Source organism: Coregonus clupeaformis, unplaced genomic scaffold (genome assembly GCF_020615455.1).
Source record: "Coregonus clupeaformis isolate EN_2021a unplaced genomic scaffold, ASM2061545v1 scaf0810, whole genome shotgun sequence".
Lineage (NCBI taxonomy): Eukaryota > Metazoa > Chordata > Actinopteri > Salmoniformes > Salmonidae > Coregonus > Coregonus clupeaformis.
This window is the reverse complement of record NW_025534265.1, coordinates 164,944-182,418: the sequence shown is the minus strand read 5'-3', so window position 1 is coordinate 182,418 and position 17,475 is coordinate 164,944. Positions and strand designations below refer to the sequence as shown.

The 17,475-nt window shown below is 44.7% G+C and overlaps 1 protein-coding gene across 1 annotated transcript; it reads right to left on the bottom strand.

The window, feature by feature from the left end:
* Positions 1-391: 391 nt before the first annotated feature.
* LOC121562744 (zinc finger protein 184-like) lies at positions 392-6,663 on the bottom strand. The gene is made up of 2 exons (XM_041874925.2): positions 6,419-6,663; positions 392-1,980 (listed from the first exon to the last, which is right to left on the bottom strand). The coding sequence occupies exons 1-2, from the start codon at positions 6,573-6,575 to the stop codon at positions 950-952; spliced, it is 1,188 nt and encodes a 395-aa protein (XP_041730859.2). The 5' UTR covers positions 6,576-6,663; the 3' UTR covers positions 392-949.
* Positions 6,664-17,475: the final 10,812 nt, after the last annotated feature.

Below are 17,475 nucleotides of genomic sequence, written 5' to 3'. Positions count from 1 at the left end.
AATTTAAAGGCAATGTTCCTGCCATCACGGCGATTGCATTCACAGTAAAAACTGCATATGTCTACACAATCGGAAATTACCTTTAAATATCAGCTGCACTATACCACAGATCTTCCGTGATATGGATTGAATCGAGCCCTAGATTTTCAATGTCTGAGGACAGTATCTCCAGTTAGTGCTGCTGACTTGTTTCTATGTTTGGTGATGTAGCGATTCAGGGGGAACATACAACAAAGAGGGGTATGGCCACAGTCCTGGGTCATAAAGGTCTAGACATTGCCCTTAGACATATAATATAATAATATGCCATTTAGCAGACGCTTTTATCCAAAGCGACTTACAGTCATGCTTGCATACATTTTTTGTGTACGTGTGGTCCCGGGGATCAAACCCACTACCGTGCTCTACCAGCTGAGCTACAGAGGACCACATACAGGTCTAGGATCAGCTTACCCTCCACTGGCTTCACAAATCCTACTCATAACCATGACCATAGATCAGTCTGTAGTTGCCTACCATATACACTGTATGAACATTAACAGTATCATAAATTAGCAGCATTAAGACAAAATTGATGAAAATGGATATTGGACAAATGCAAGGACACATTTTCTTGGAGTATACATTAATGTCAATAACATCTGTCAGACTATTCTCCAGACATTCCAAAACCAAACGAGCTGGAATTCCTGTTTATAATGATGTGAATACATCAAGAGACTTTGAACAGCAGACCTTGAGTTTTCAACTACTCTGTACTGTTAGATCAAATCAAACTTTATTTACATAGAACGTTTTACAAAAGTCAATTCATGACACATCTATTTATCTGAAACTCACAGAATGAATGATCCAAAGTTGCTTTGCTTTTCCAAAGAGTGTTGTCCATCTTCTGACAAGATGTCTTTGTCCTAATTTGTTTCTTCTTTGTGTTTCCATCCTGTTTTCTTTATTTGTTTCTTTCTTTGTGGTCATTCTCTCCTGTATGAGTCAGTATGTGCAAATTCAGGTTCCCCTTCCGATTGAAGCTTTTCCCACAGTCACCACAGCTAAATGGTTTCTCTCCAGTGTGAGTCAGTATATGCCTCCTTAGGTCCCCCTTCTGAATGAAGCTTTTCCCACAGTCACCACAGCTAAATGGTTTCTCTCCTGTGTGAGTCCTTATATGTTCAGTTAGGTGCCCCTTCTGATTGAAACTCTTTCCACAGTCTCCACAGCTAAATGGTTTCACTCCTGTGTGAATCCTCATATGTCTGGACAGATCTCCTTTGAGTTTGAAGGTCTTTCCACAAAAGGGGCAGGTGAAGAGTTTCTCCACGTGACAGAGTCTGACATGGGCCTTCAATTTACAGGTGGAGTTGTAGTGTTTTTTGCAGAGGCGGCATTCGCTGGGTCTCTTCTTGGCAAGAGTCACATGCCCCTGCAGGTCAGCTTTCAGAGCAAACGTTTCTCCACAGTCACAGCAGCGGTGAGTTTTTCTAGACGTGGTGCTGGGTTTGGAACAGTGTTCCCCCATTGATAGGTTGGGATCCAATGGTGGGCTGCTGTTAAGTCCTACTGGGTCGCTGCTTACAGCTGAGCTGTGGCTGGAGGCATTGTTTTGATTATCTGGAGGGTCACAGGGAATGTCAAGACCCTTTAGGTGGGTAACAGTGACAAAATGTGTGAGATCCACTGGTTTAGAGGCACTCTCTCTGTTCTCCACAGTCTGAGTTTGGGGAAGAGTAAAGGAATGAAGTGGGTTCTCCTGGTCACATTCACTTTTCACACAAATATGAGGGAATTTGAACTCTATGATATCAGCCTCCTGCCCTTGAAGCTGCTCTTCCTCCTGAATGGTCCTAAATTCCTCATGTTCCTGTTTAATCTGTGTGGGTTCTAGGTCCTCCTGCCCCAGACTGGGGCTCCACTCCTGATCAAAGTGCTGCTGCTCAAGGGGAACATTCTCTTCAGAGACAGCAAGAGAGAGCTGCAAGGAGTCTGGAGGGAAGCCGAGTAGGAGCAGAGGTTATTTGTATACCACAGAATTAAATAGAACATCTGAATGATACAACTGAATTATAGATCTCTATGATATATAGACCTACAGCCTTTAGACATGCCTGAGTGTACATACCAAGCAATATGCTATTTCAAGAAGTTTTTTGTGACAGACAACTTTTTAATCATGCACAGTAAACAAAAATACATAAGAAACTGTTCTATAAAGGCTTGCTAATGCTAAAGCAGCCCATTGGATTCCATGAAAATGTGATGCCTAGTGTTTGGGTGAGTAGCTGCAGGAAGGCTGTGGAATCCAATGGGCTGCTTTAGCATTAGTATGCTGAAGAAAAAGGCAATTTAATTAAAAACAAGCAGTATTTCAATCTTCTACTTGTATCATTATCCCAGCCACAAAAATCAAGGAGTACAGCAACACCTTCCATCCCTGGATTGAGGTACATTTTCAAGCTATATCCCTGGTTCGTCACTGCAGTGCAAACATTATGGGCAAGCTGTGTTGACTTAAAAGAGAAGATATTGAGTTTAGTTTTAACTAGATATTTATACTGCCCTACAAAGGCAAAGAGCAGTAACTACGCAAACAATGAAACTGAGAAAAATGGCTATAAAGTTTTTTTTGCTGTCCAGCCAAATATGGTGTAGGTACATACAGTGCCTTAAGAAAGTATTCACACCCTTTGACTTTTTACACATTTTGTTGTGTTACAGCCTAAATTCAAAATGGGTTAAATACATTTTAAAAATATAACCCATCTACACACAATACCTCATAATGACAAAGTGAAAACATGTTTAGACATTTTTATTTATTGAAAATGAAATACAGAAATATCTCATTTACATCAGTATTCACACCCGAGTCAATACTTTGTAGAAGCTCTTTTGGCGGCGATTACAGCTTTGAGTCATCTTGGGTATGTCTGTATCAGCTTTGGTTTTGGGGATTTTCTCACATTCTTCCTTGCAGATTTTCTCAAGCTCTTTTAAATTAGATGGGGAGCGGCGGTGAACAGCAATCTTTAAGTCTTTCCACAGAATTTCAATGGGATTCAAGTTCGAGCTTTGGCTGGGCCACTCAAGGACTTTTACATTATTATTCTGAAGCCATTCCAGCATTGCTTTGGCTGTATGCTTTGGGTCATTGTCCTGTTGGAACGTAAATCATTTGCACTCTGAAGCATGTTCTCATCAAGGATTTGCCTGTATTTGGCTCCATTCACTGTTCCCTCTATCCTTACCAGTCTGCCAGTCCCTGCCCTGAAAAGCATCCCCAAAGCATGATGCTGCCACCACCATGCTTCATGGTAAGGTAGGTGTTAGACAGGTGATGAGCTGTGCCTGGTTTTGTCCTGACATAGCGCTTTGCATTCAGGCCAAATAGTTACATTTATGTCTCATCAGACCACAGAATCTTTTGCCTTATGCTCTCAGAAGTGGCTTCCTTCTGGCCACCCTCCCATAAAGCCCAGATTGGTGAAGTGCAATAGAGACTGTTGTCCTTCTGGCAGGTTCTCCCATCTCAGCCAAGGAACTCTGTAGTTCTGTCAGAGTAGTCATTGGGTTCTTGGTCAGCTCCCTGACCAAGGTCCTTCTTGCCCAGTTTGGTCGGACTGCCAGCTCTAGGCAGAGTCTGGGTAGTTCCATATTTTTTCAATTTACCAATGATGGAGACCACTGTGCTCTTGGAAACTTTCAACACTCTAGAAATGGCTTTATACCCTTTCCCAGATATATGCCTCATCACAATTCTATCTCAGAGCTCTACAGACAGTTCCTTGGACTTCATGGTAGTTTCTGGTCTGACATACACTGTCAACTGTCGTACCTTATATAGACAGGTGTGTTTTATTTCTAGCACTAGCTAACACACCTAACTTCAATATTCAACTAATCATAGTCTTCAGTTTAGAATGCAATTAGTTGCCCATCCCTGTTCTAAATCATGTCCAAACAATTGAATTGGCCACAGGTGAACTCCAATCAAAGTTGTAATTATATCTCAAGAATGATCAAAGGAAGTTGGATGCAACTGAGCTCAAATTTGGAGCGTCATAGCAAAGGGGTGTGAATACTTATGTAAATGAGATATTTCTGTATTTCATTTTCAATAAATTTGATCAACAACCAACTTGACAGAGCTTGAGGAGTTAAAAAATGAATAATGTGCAAATATTGTACAATCCAGGTGTGCTTACCGAAAAAGACAGCTGTAATCGCTGCCAAGGGTGATTCTAACATGTATTGACTCAGGGGGCTGAATACTTTTCTTTTTTTTATGTTAGAATTTTTCCATCCACTTGACAGTATTTTCTGTAGAGCATATCATTAATTGAATTGACAATTCAATTAATTATAATCCCAATTTGTAACAACAAAATGTGGAAAAAGTCAAGGGGTGTGAATTCTTTCTTAAGGCAATGTAAGTGGTAATGCATTATCTTATTATGAAGTAATTTTTTTATGCATGTCAACCCTGACCACTGATCTGCCCCTTAAACTACTACATGGGTAATGCAAAAGCAAGGTGCAGTATCTACACTCTAAATGTGTTGAACCAACTTTCTTGTTGCTTTTCTTTTTGATGGAAACAGTTTGAGTTCTAATTACATTCCAAATGTATTTAACGGTTTTATGTAATTATGTTTTCACATTTTGAATGTTGTATTTAAGCATTTTCCGCCATAAGGTAAAAAATATTTCTAAACTATTTGGTTTCACCCAAATAACTTTTACAGTCAACAGAGCCATCTCACAATACTTACAATTCGACATGTTGAATGTGTCCTTCGCTAACAAATATGCATTTAAAACAGGTTTTTATCCAGGGTCTCCAATTTTCCGCCTGTAGAAGTGGGAGATTATTGTAACTTACTCTCGCGCGACTGTGTTGTCTAGAATGCCCCGACCACTGGCAGAAAATGGGAGACCCTAGATAAACTGTTTTAAACACTTATTTTATACGGAAGGGCACATTCAACACATCTAATAGTAAGCATTGTTCCTAGATATACTTAATATGCCTCGACTGGAAACATTATTTTGGTGAAACAAAATAGTTTCGATTTGGTTTATAAAGGACGCCTGGTTAAGGAAGCGTCCGCAACGAGCTGTCTGTAAACAATGGTAGGCTGGACACATTACATTTTTAACAACGCTTTTTTCGGATAAAAACTTTCATTGCATCTGCCGTGGAGCCCAGTTTCATAATATTACCATATGTCCCAGCTGCTTCTCGTAGATTCAAAGTAATCACGAAAAAACAGGCCTTATTTTAGGGCATTTTTCACCCTGCCAGCTCCTATTAGTTAAATAGAGCACTGTGGCACCAACTTTCCTTCAGAACGTTCTATGTCACAATGCCTGCTTCGCTATTCTTGGCAATGAGACCTGCCCACGCTGGTAGTTAAAACTACAACAACAAACAATTACTCATTGAACTCTGAGGTCGTCCCATTGTTTTCTATAGGGGAAATATAGGCATGTCTGTTTATTTTGCAAAATATCTCGCAATGTGTATATTTTGATTTTTTGAAGTCGGGCACGATTTTAAATCATGAGAATCTCCTCTTTGTAATTATGTAAGTCTGGGCAGCAAGCTCGGTTGTCATCAAATGCTAGCACCAAAATACTTTTTGCCCTTGGAACCCTGAGCTCCGCCCATTTTTTTCCTATGGAGAAGTATGCCGGTCTATTTCGCCAAATATCTCTCAATGTGTATATTTAGATTTGTTCAAGTCGGACACCATTTTAAATCAGGAGAATCTCCTCTTTGTAATTATGTAAGTCTGGAAAGCGAGCTCGGTTGTCATCGATCACTAGACCAGAAATGTCTTCCTCATTACGCAGACATAAGCACAGTTGACACCATCGAGGTGCAGATGTTTACTTTCTACACAAGTTTTTTTTTCTTCAGTTTTGTCCTAAGAACAGATAAATTTTTTTGTTCCATTTTAGGCAAAATTGAATTCTAAGCATCATTCCAGTAAAAACAGGCCCTGGGAACGTTCGATTCAATTCATTTGCTATGGGCTCACGCTAGTGTTCCAGCTTAGCCAACGTTCTATTGCGGTTTTTCAGCCTTGGGTGAATTTTGTCTATTGTCCAGCCTAACAATGGCGTTGCAGGATGAAGCAAGGTTCCTGCAGATGCAGAAATGCCCACATGCTGAAACGCCCCGAATTGTGGGCCGCAATTGCACCCTTCTCTGAACAACCAACGTTAACGTTAGTTATTGCAAATTTGAAACTCCAGTTTCTCTTAAACAGAAAATAATTGAACCAGGACACTTTGTAACAAGATAAAACAGATACTACAAAGCTTAATTTGGGTCTCAACAAAATGTTGACCAAATGTGTAGTTACTGCTGTTTGCAATTGTACGGCAGCATAGATCTAAATGATACGAGCTATTTTACATTGTTTTATGTCCGGCGTTATCCGCAGTAGTCTCCGTAGACGATAATTCTCCTCCTGGTACTCCACTACCGTTTTCTCAACTGCTCCGAAAATCTCCACAGCAGCCGCCGTTAAACGCTCATTTAAAAACACATGCAACAACTGTAGTTTAGACATTTTCAGTCGACTGAGAGTTGGATATTCAGTTAGTATTCGCTTCGTTAAAGAGGAAAGAATGGGTCCCACAAACCCGCTACCCGTTTTACTTCCGTATTATCTTCTTCTTCTGTTTGTTTCAGTGGGTGGTGAGCTCATAAACCCATCACAGCACTCCCATGTGGATGGAGTTTCACTACAGACCAGTGATGATGGAAATGGATAACTTCATGTGGGGAAGTGTTAATTAGTAAAAGGGTAATCTTGGATGATCATTTATTGTATGAACTGAAAGAAAACACATTGTAATACAGGCGACTCCTGACAACTGCAACGGCTTGGGACTAATGTGAAAGCGTGCACTAAACCAGAGAATGCAGTTATTAAAATGCTATGACCTCGCTATTTTTCTTAAAACTCACCTGTTTTGTATTCTAGGGACTTTAGTGAGTAGACTGGAACATGGTTTTATGGATATAGAATCAATATTTGTTCTGTACAGTGCAATATTTGTACCATATAGTGTCCAGGGGCCGTACGCGAATCTATTTGACCACAGTAAAAGTCCAGCAACACTAGCGAAGACCTAGCTATTTGTTCAATTTACCTGTTTTGTATTCTAGGGATTATACGGAGTAGATTGGACCATGTTTTTTTGGGCACACAATCAATCCTTTTTTCTGTACAGTGCAATATTACCATATAGTGTCCATTGGACCCACTCTAAGCTATTTGACCACAGTAAAAGTCCAGAAACACTTGCTATGACCTAGCTTTATTTTTGTTCAAACTCACTTGTCAAGCCAAACTAATGTAAGGTTGCTGTCTCCCGGGTACACACTGTACATTCAACACCTAGTCGTATAAGCTTTTACCCCTAGATATAACGAGTGCAGCCAAATCAGTAGGCTAATTGGTTTCGTAACATCACTTTTCACACAGGAAGCAGTGAATATGAACTCTATGATATCCGCATCCAGCCATTGAAGCTGCTCTTTCTCCTGACTGGTCCTGAGTTCCTCCTGTATTTCTTTAATATGTGTGGGCTCTGGGTCCAAAGACAGAGTGGGGTGATCAGCTGTGGAGTCTGTGTGGAGCAGTTAGTGAAGCTGCTGTTATAAAACAGGATACATTAGGACTCGGCAATGACACAGACCGAGAAGATATGTAATCTTTTCAGTTTATTTATCACATGCAGAGACAGCAGAGACTAAAACTAAGAGCTGGAAAATTGTGATAGACAGAAAGATAGAAAGCAGGGGATCAGTACAGTGGAGCTACCAGTGGAATTGACTCAGCTGCCTCCATGCACAGGGCTGCAGAGCTAGATATTCATATATCTGTCTGCTCCACAGGCGCCTCATTTATAACAGTAACGTACATTTCACATTCAATTCCTGTGTGTGCCATTTATGAAAAGTCTGCGCATATACAAAAATGTTGAGATTTATAAACTTGGCGCATGCCATACATCTGTATGCATGTTTCCAGTTATAAATCAGACCTGTCCTAAAACTGTGCAGCCATGAACCAGCATTTAAACCCCGCCTTGAAAATGTCTTCCATTCATATTTTATGGTGTCAATAATTAGCTTTATTTGCTGTATAATTTGGAACTATTTGTAATTTTACCAAGGCAGTTTCTAAAAGTAATTTTGATCACATTTCTGTAGAGGTGGGCAGAATGTTTTGATGTTTTACAGTGATTTTTCTAAAACATGCATGCTGTCTATAGCAAGTGCCTGTCTGCGCATTCTGAAAGATTGATTGTATATTACAAACAATTTAAAAGTAGGTTAAATGCTACAGCCCACACTTCTATGCAACAGACTAATTGTTTTTCAATATTTAGTTTATCAATAGATTATTGGGTTTATATGTCCTGCCTTGCTTTAGTCTCTGAGATTAAATAGGCAATGATGTCACGCTTCTATCGCACAGCAATACTGTAGCCTATAGGTTACTGTAAAATATTTGACATAAGCTACTGTTTTAGTTACTGTGTTGGCAGAATGTTTTAATATTTTACAGTAATTTCTGCTGTATCTGGGAAAGGAATGTGTCAGTTTCTGAAAGAGAAAACAATGGCAAATTGTTTTGGACCTGTCAGCAGAACGTTTGAATTCAACAATGTTTTGCATGACTTTTCCCCAGTGCTTAATTTGAGCCGGATCCGGTACCTCTCTTGGCATGCATTTTTTTCTCGCACTTTTTACAAATGTACAAATTATAACAAAAGCGATCAAAGTTCATTCGAGTTGCCTCTTCCTTAATTCTCCAGGCCCCTCCAAAAAAACGTAATGTGAAAAAGTTGATTTTCAGAGTTGATTCGGGTTGGGCCAGCTCGGGCTTATGGTTTGCGCACTTTCCATGATCTCTCTCCTCAACTCTGATAGACATGACTCTGCAACTCTCATCTCTCATCTCTCCAGCGTTGCACTTCATTTATTTCCTTATAGAATCATAGCCACACGAAGGGTTCTCGAGGAGCTGCAGCACCCCTGAATTTTTTTATAAATTGGCCAAAGGTATAGAATTACTGCTGTCCAGAAAGAAATGAAATAATTCAGAATATCCTACTACATCATGAGGCCTATAATTTATCCACAGCAGATCAATAGCTTCTTTCAAAAAATTGCCTATCTGTGGAATGATTGTGTGTAGCCCAATAACAAGGCATAGCCTACAGTCGGGGAACGCACAGCAAATCTGTCAGTGAAAAGCATGCAGACAAAAACAGGCCTTTTCACAATATTTCAACTATAATCGTGGATGAGGAAAACACTCATCCAGAGGCAGCGCTCCTAGTGGCTGGAACTTTAATGCAGGGAAATTAAATCAGTTTTACCTAAATTCTACTAGCATGTTAAATGTGCAACCAGAGGAAAAAAAACTTTAGACCACCTTTACTCCACACACAGTACAAAGCTCTCCCTCGCCCTCCATTTGGCAAATCTGACCATAACTCTATCCTCCTGATTCCTGCTTACAAGTAAAAACTAAAGCAGGAAGCACCAGTGACTCGGTCAATAAAGAAGTGGTCAGATGACGCAGATGCTAAGCTACAGGACTGTTTTGCTAGCACAGACTGGAATATGTTCTGGGATTCTTCCTATGGCATTGAGGAGTACACCACATCAGTCACTTGCTTCAACAATAAGTGCATCGATGACGTCATCCCCACAGTGACTGTACATACATACATACCCCAACCAGAAGCCATGGATTGCAGGTAACATCCACACTGAGCTAAAGGGTAGAGCTGCCGCTTTCAAGGAGCGGGACTCTAACCCGGACGCTGATAAGAAATCCCGCTATGCCCTCCAACGAACCATCAAACAGGCAAAGCGTTAATACAGAACTAAGATTTAATCGTACTACACTGGCTCCGTCACTCGTCGGATGTGGCAGGGCTTGCAAACCATTACAGACTACAAAGGGAAGCACAGACGCGAGCTGCCCAGTGGCACGAGCCTACCAGACAAGCTAAATTACTTCTATGCTCGCGTCGAGGCAAGCAACACTGAAGCATGCATGAGAGTATCAGCTGTTCCGGACGACTGTGTGATCACGCTCTCCGTAGCCGATGTGAGTAAGACCTTTAAACAGGTCAACATTCGCAAGGCCGCAGTGCCAGACAGATTACCAGGACGTGTACTTCGAGCATGCGCTGACCAACTGGCAAGTGTCTTCACTAACATTTTCAACCTCTCTCTGTAATACCAACATGTTTCAAGCAGACCACCATAGTCCCTGTGCCCAATAACACTAAGGTAACCTGCCTAAATGACTACCAACCCGTAGCACTCACGTCTGTAGCCATGAAGTGCTTTGAAAGGCTGGTCATGGCTCACATCAACACCATTATCCCAGAAACCCTAGACCCACTCCAATTTGCATACCGCCCCAACAGATCCACAGACGATGCAATCTCTATTGCACTCCACACTGCCCTTTCCCACCTGGACAAAAGGAACTCCTACGTGAGAATGCTATTAATTGACTACAGCTCATTCAACACTAAGCTAACGACCCTGGGACTAAACACCTCCATCTGCAACTGGAACCGGGAGCTGACGCTGTCATAGTCCATGTGGGGTCAAACGACATCAGGAGGGCTAGCTCGGAACATCTGACAATTGATTTTAAAGAACTGATTTTAGCATTAAAAGACTCCAAAAAATTGCCAATCATTTCAGGTTCAGTATTATCGTAGGGCCACAGGTGTGAAAGATTCAGCAGGCTACTGGCATTACACATCTGGCTAAAAGATTAATGTAGCTCTGCTGGAATCACTTTTATAGATAACTTTGACACCTTCTGGAAACAGAAGATACTCTACAGGAAGGACAGAGTCCATCTGTGATGAGGTGGTGTTGAAGGAATCAGGCGCAGGAGGGTAAATCACAGAATAACAGGCTTTAATCCGCAAAATACAGGTTTATGCAGAAATGCGTCAAACACACTCCAGGGCACAAAACAGGCGCACTGGAAAATACAAGGCACACGGGAAATACTCCCGTCAATACAAAATACACGAGCTCCACCAAGCTTCACTAACCTCCACAATAAACAATCACCCACACAGACAAGGAAGCAAAGGGAACACTTATACAATGACTAATGAGGGAATAAGGACCAGGTGTGTGTGATTGAAGACAATACAAATGGAGTGATGATAAATGGATCGGCAGTAGCTAGTAAGCCGATGATGCCGAACGCCGAAACCTGCCCGAACAAGGAGGGGAGGCAGCCTTGGCGGAAGTCGTGACAGTACCCCCCCTTGACGCGCGGCTCCAGCAGCGCGCCGACCCCGGCCTCGGGGATGGCCGGGAGGACGCGGAGCAGGGCGAGCCGGATGGCGACGGTGGAAATCCCGTAACATGGAGGGATCGAGGATATCCCTCACCGGGACCCAGCACTGCTCCTCTGGACCGTACCCCTCCCACTCCATGAGGTACTGAAGGCCCCCCTCCCGACGCCTCGAATCCAGGATGGAACGGACGGAGTACGCCGGGGCCCCCTCGATGTCCAGAGGAGGTGGAGGGACCTCCCGCACCTCTGACTCCTGGAGCGGACCAGCTACCACCGGCCTGAGGAGAGACACATGATACGAGGGGTTAATACGGAAATCAGGGGGAAGTATTAACCTATAAGTAACCTCGTTGACTCTCCTCAGGACTTTGAATGGCCCCACAAACCACGGGCTCAGCTTGCGGCAGTGCAGGCGGAGGGGCAGATCCGATCCCCCGGTACAAAGACGGGGGCCTCGCTGCGGTGGCGGTCAGCGTTGGCCTTCTGACGACGCACGGCGCATTGGAGGTGAACGTGGGCAGCATCCCACGTCTCCTCCGCATGCCAAAACCAATCATCCACCGCAGGAGCCTCGGTCTGGCTCTGGTGCCACGGTGCCAGAACCGGTTGGTAACCTAGAACACACTGGAAAGGCGTTAGGTTAGTGGAGGAGTGGCAGAGAGAGTTCTGGGCATATTCTGCCCATGGCAAGAACACTGACCACTCCCCCGGCCGGTCCTGGCAGTAGGACCGCAGGAACCTACCCACGTCCTGATTTACCCGTTCCACCTGCCCATTACTCTCGGGGTGGAACCCAGAGGTCAGGCTGACCGAGTCCCCCAGACGTTCTATGAACGCCTTCCAGACCTTGGACGTGAACTGGGGACCTCGGTCAGACACTATATCCTCTGTTACCCCGTAGTGCCGGAAGACGTGTGTAAACAGGGCCTCCGCAGTTTGCAGAGCCGTGGGGAGACCGGGCAGAGGAAGGAGGCGGCAGGCTTTAGAAAAGCGGTCCACAACGACTAGGATGATGGTGTTACCTTGGGAGAGGGGAAGATCAGTGAGAAAATCAACACTTAGGTGAGACCATGGTCGTGTGGAACTGGTAAAGGTTGTAACTTACCAGCTGGGAGGTGCCTAGGTGCCTTACTCTGGGCGCACACTGAGCAGGAGGAGACATACACCCTCACGTCCTTAGCCAAGGTAGGCCACCAGTATTTTCTGGTCAGGCAGCGCACTGTACGGCCGATACCTGGGTGACCAGAGGAGGGTGACGTGTGCGCCCAGTAGATCAGACGATCACGGATAAGAGCAAGCACGTACTGTAGCCCATCTGGACACTGAGGTGGAGAGGGATCCGTGCGTAATGCCTGCTCTATATCCGCGTCCATCGCCCATACTACCGGCGCCACAATGCAGGAGGCCGGCAGTATGGGGGTGTTGTCGCTGGGCCTCTCCTCTGTGTCATACAGCCCGGGACAGTGCGTCTGCCTTCACGTTCTTCGTACCCGGGATGTATGATAGAGTGAAATCAAACCGGGTGAAGAATAGGGCCCACCTGGCCTGGCGAGGATTCAGCCTCCTCGCTGCCCAGATGTACTCCAGGTTACGGTGGTCCGTCCAGACGAGGAAAGGGTGTTTCGCCCCCTCGAGCCAATGCCTCCACGCGGTCAAGGCTCGGACAACAGCCAACAGCTCCCGATCACCAACGCCGTAGTTCTGCTCCGCCGGACTGAGCTTCTTCGAGAAGAACGCACAGGGGCGGAGCTTGGGTGGCGTACCCGAGCGTTGAGACAAGACAGCTCCTATCCCAACCTCGGAAGCATCCACCTCCACTACAAACGGTAGTGATGAATCGGGGTGGGCCAGTACTGGGGCTGAGGTGAACAGACCCCGCAGTTTGCTGAAGGCCAGGTCAGCCTCAGCAGACCAGCAGAGCCGGGACGGCCCACCCTTCAACAGGGAGGTAATGGGAGCTGCAACCTTGCTAAAGCCCCAGATAAACCTCTGATAGTAGTTGGCAAAGCCAAGGAAGCGCTGCACCTCCTTAACCGTGGTTGGAGTCAGCCAATTACGCACGGCTGAAATGCGATCTCCCTCCATCTCCACACCTGAAGTGGAAATGCGGTATCCAAGGAAGGAGATGGACTGCTGGAAAAACATACACTTCTCTGCCTTAGCATAAAGGTCATTTTCCAACAGTCGGGCCAGCACATTGCGAACCAGGGACACATGCTCGGCACACATAGTGGAATACACCAGGATGTCATCGATGTAGACCACTACACCGTGACCAAGCATGTCCCGAAACACCTCGTTCACAAAGGACTGGAAAACTGAGGGAGCATTCATCAAACCATAGGGCATCATCAGGTATTCATAATGCCCCGTGGTTGTGCTGAATGCTGTCTTCCACTCATCTCCCTCTCGGATACGTACCAGGTTGTACGCACTCCTGAGATCTAATTTGGTGAAGAAGCGCGCCCCATGCATTGATTCAATCACTGAAGGAATGAGGGGGAGAGGATAACTAAATCTTATAGTCTCCCTGTTCAGTGGTCGATAATCAATGCACAGCGCAGACCTCTTTCCTTCTTCTTCACAAAGAAGAAACTTGAGGAGGCGGGTGAAGTGGAGGGATGTACAGTGAGGGAAAAAAGTATTTGATCCCCTGCTGATTTTGTACGTTTGCCCACTGACAAAGAAATGATCAGTCTATAATTTTAATGGTAGGTTTATTTGAACAGTGAGAGACAGAATAACAACAGAAAAATCCAGAAAAACGCATGTCAAAAATGTTATAAAATTATTTGCATTTTAATGAGGGAAATAAGTATTTGACCCCTCTGCAAAACATGACTTAGTACTTGGTGGCAAATCCCTTGTTGGCAATCACAGAGGTCAGACGTTTCTTGTAGTTGGCACACATCTCAGGAGGGATTTTGTCCCACTCCTCTTTGCAGATCTTCTCCAAGTCATTAAGGTTTCGAGGCTGACGTTTGGCAACTCGAACCTTCAGCTCCCCTCCACAGATTTTCTATGGGATTAAGGTCTGGAGACTGGCTAGGCCACTCCAAGACCTTAATGTGCTTCTTCTTGAGCCACTCCTTTGTTGCCTTGGCCGTGTGTTTTGGGTCATTGTCATGCTGAAATACCCATCCACAACCCATTTTCAATGCCCTGGCTGAGGGAAGGAGGTTCTCACCCAATATTTGACGGTACATGGCCCCGTCCATCGTCCCTTTGATGCGGTGAAGTTGTCCTGTCCCCTTAGCAGAAAAACACCTCCAAAGCATAATGTTTCCACCTCCATGTTTGACGGTGTGGATGGTGTTCTTGGGGTCATAGGCAGCATTCCTCCTCCTCCAAACACGCCGAGTTGAGTTGATGCCAAAGAGCACCATTTTGGTCTCATCTGACCACAACACTTTCACCCAGTTCTCCTCTGAATCATTCAGATGTTCATTGGCAAACTTCAGACGGGCATGTATATGTGCTTTCTTGAGCAGGGGGACCTTGCAGGCGCTGCAGGATTTCAGTCCTTCACGGCGTAGTGTGTTACCAATTGTTTTCTTGGTGACTATGGTCCCAGCTGCCTTGAGATCATTGACAAGATCCTCTTGTGTAGTTCTGGGCTGATTCCTCACCGTTCTCATGATCATTGCAACTCCACGAGGTGAGATCTTGCATGGTGCCCCAGGCCGAGGGAGATTGACAGTTCTTTTGTGTTTCTTCCATTTGCGAATAATCGCACCAACTGTTGTCACCTTCTCACTAAGCTGCTTGGCGATGGTCTTGTAGCCCATTCCAGCCTTGTGTAGGTCTACAATCTTGTCCCTGACATCCTTGGAGAGCTCTTTGGTCTTGGCCATGGTGGAGAGCTTGGAATCTCATTGATTGATTACTTCTGTGGACAGGTGTCTTTTATACAGGTAACAAGCTGAGATTAGGAGCACTCCCTTTAAGAGTGTGCTCCTAATCTCAGCTCGAAACTCCAATGCAAAGTCCTGCGCAGTCCTCGTCCCCTGCCTCAGGTGGACCAGCCGCTCGCCCGCCTCTCGACCCTCGGGCGGGTGATCGAAGACCGCCCGGAAGAGGCAAGCGAACTCCCCGTAGTTCTCCAACGCAGCTCCTCCTTCATTCCACACCGCGTTGGCCCACTCCAGGGCTTTCCCTGAGAGGCAGGAGACGAGGGCGGAGACCCTCTCCCGCTCCGATGGGACTGGCCAGATGCTGGAGAAGTAGAGCTCCAGTTGGAGAAGGAATCCTTGGCACAGCGCCGCTGTCCCGTCGAACTCCCATGGTCGGGATATCTGGATCCCTCCGGGTGCTGGGCTGTAGGTGGCGGGATCCGGTTGGCCAGCTGGTCTCGACGGATCGGGCTCTCTCCTCTCCAGGCGTTGGACAATCTGAAGAACCCGATCCATCGCTTCACCCAAGCTGGCTAGCAGAGTTGAATGCTCCTGGACCCGTTCCACGACTCCAGGCATGTGCGTCTCTCCCGCTGACTCCATAGCGGGTGGGTGATTCTGTGATGAGGTGGTGTTGAAGGAGTCAGGCACAGGAGGGTCCGCAAAATACAGGTTTACGCAGAAATGCTTGACGCATTCCAGGGCACAAAACAGGTGCACTGGAAAATACAAGGCACACGGGAAATACTCCCGTCAATACAAAATACACGAGCTCCACCGAGCTTCACTAACCTCCACAATAAACAATCACCCACACAGACAAGGAAGCAGAGGGAACACTTATACAATGACTAATGAGGGAATAAGGACCAGGTGTGTGTGATTGAAGACAAGACAAATGGAGTGATGATAAATGGATCGGCAGTAGCTAGTAAGCCGGTGACACCGAACGCCGAAACCTGCCAGAACAAGAAGGGGAGGCAGCCTCGGCGGAAGTCGTGACACCATCCAAATCATCTTGGCTCCTGGACTCTGTCCACGCATTTCAAGGCTGCGTTGAAACAATGACTTATCAATGACCCAAGACCAGCTCAGTTAATCCCTACCATTGTAACAATGAGTCGTCATAATGCTGCATCAAATGTACATTATCCTAGGGGCGTTGGCAGACACAATATAAGTAACTTAATTTATGTCCCCCTAATTGCCCTGAATACCTCTGTTGATCCTACAGCTATTGTATGCTGTAATCATGTTACACTGTTAGCACTGAGGCGGTGTGCCCTAGTAGGAAGACCATTGTGTGCAGCTCACCCTGCACTATCAGCTCCAATATAAATAACATGAGCAAGTCTACTTCTAATAAGCTTCCCAGTAAAACATTAAAAACAACCAAGCAACCCAGAAAAGTGCTATAAATAGCCCATATTAACATATGCAGCCTGAGAAACAAGGTCCATGAAGTCAATAACTTGCTTGTAACAGATGACATTCATATTCTGACTATCTCTGAAACTCACTTAGATACTACCTTTGATGATACAGTGGTAGCAATGCATGGTTATAACATCTACCGAAAAGACAGAAATGCCAATAGGAGCGGTGTTGCGGTCCATATTCAGAACCACATTCCTGTAAAGCTTAGAGACGATCTCATGTTAAATACTGTTGAAGTAATATGGCTACAGGTTAATCTGCCTCACCTAAAGCCTATTCTTGTGGGAAGCTGCTATAGACCACCAAATCCTAATAGTCAGTATCTGGATAATATGTGTGAAATGCTTGATAATGTATGTGATATCAACAGAGAAGTATATTTTCTGGGTGATTTAAATATTGACTGGCTCTCATTAAGCTGCCCACTCAAGAATAAACTTCAAACTGTAACCAGTGCCTGCAACCTGGTTCAACCTACCAGGGTATTTACAAACAGCACAATAATTAAATCATCAACATGTATTGATCACATCTTTACTAATGCTGCAGAAATGTGCTTTAAAGCAGTATCCAAATCCATAGGATGTAGAGATCACAATATACAGTAGTAGCCATATCTAGGAAAACCAAAGTTCCAAAGGCTAGGCCTAATATAGTGTATAAGAGGTCATACAATAAGTTTTGTAGTGATTCATATATTGATGATGTAAAGAAAATTTGCTGGTCTGTAGTGTGTAATGAGGAGCAACCAGACGCTGCACTTGACACATTTATGA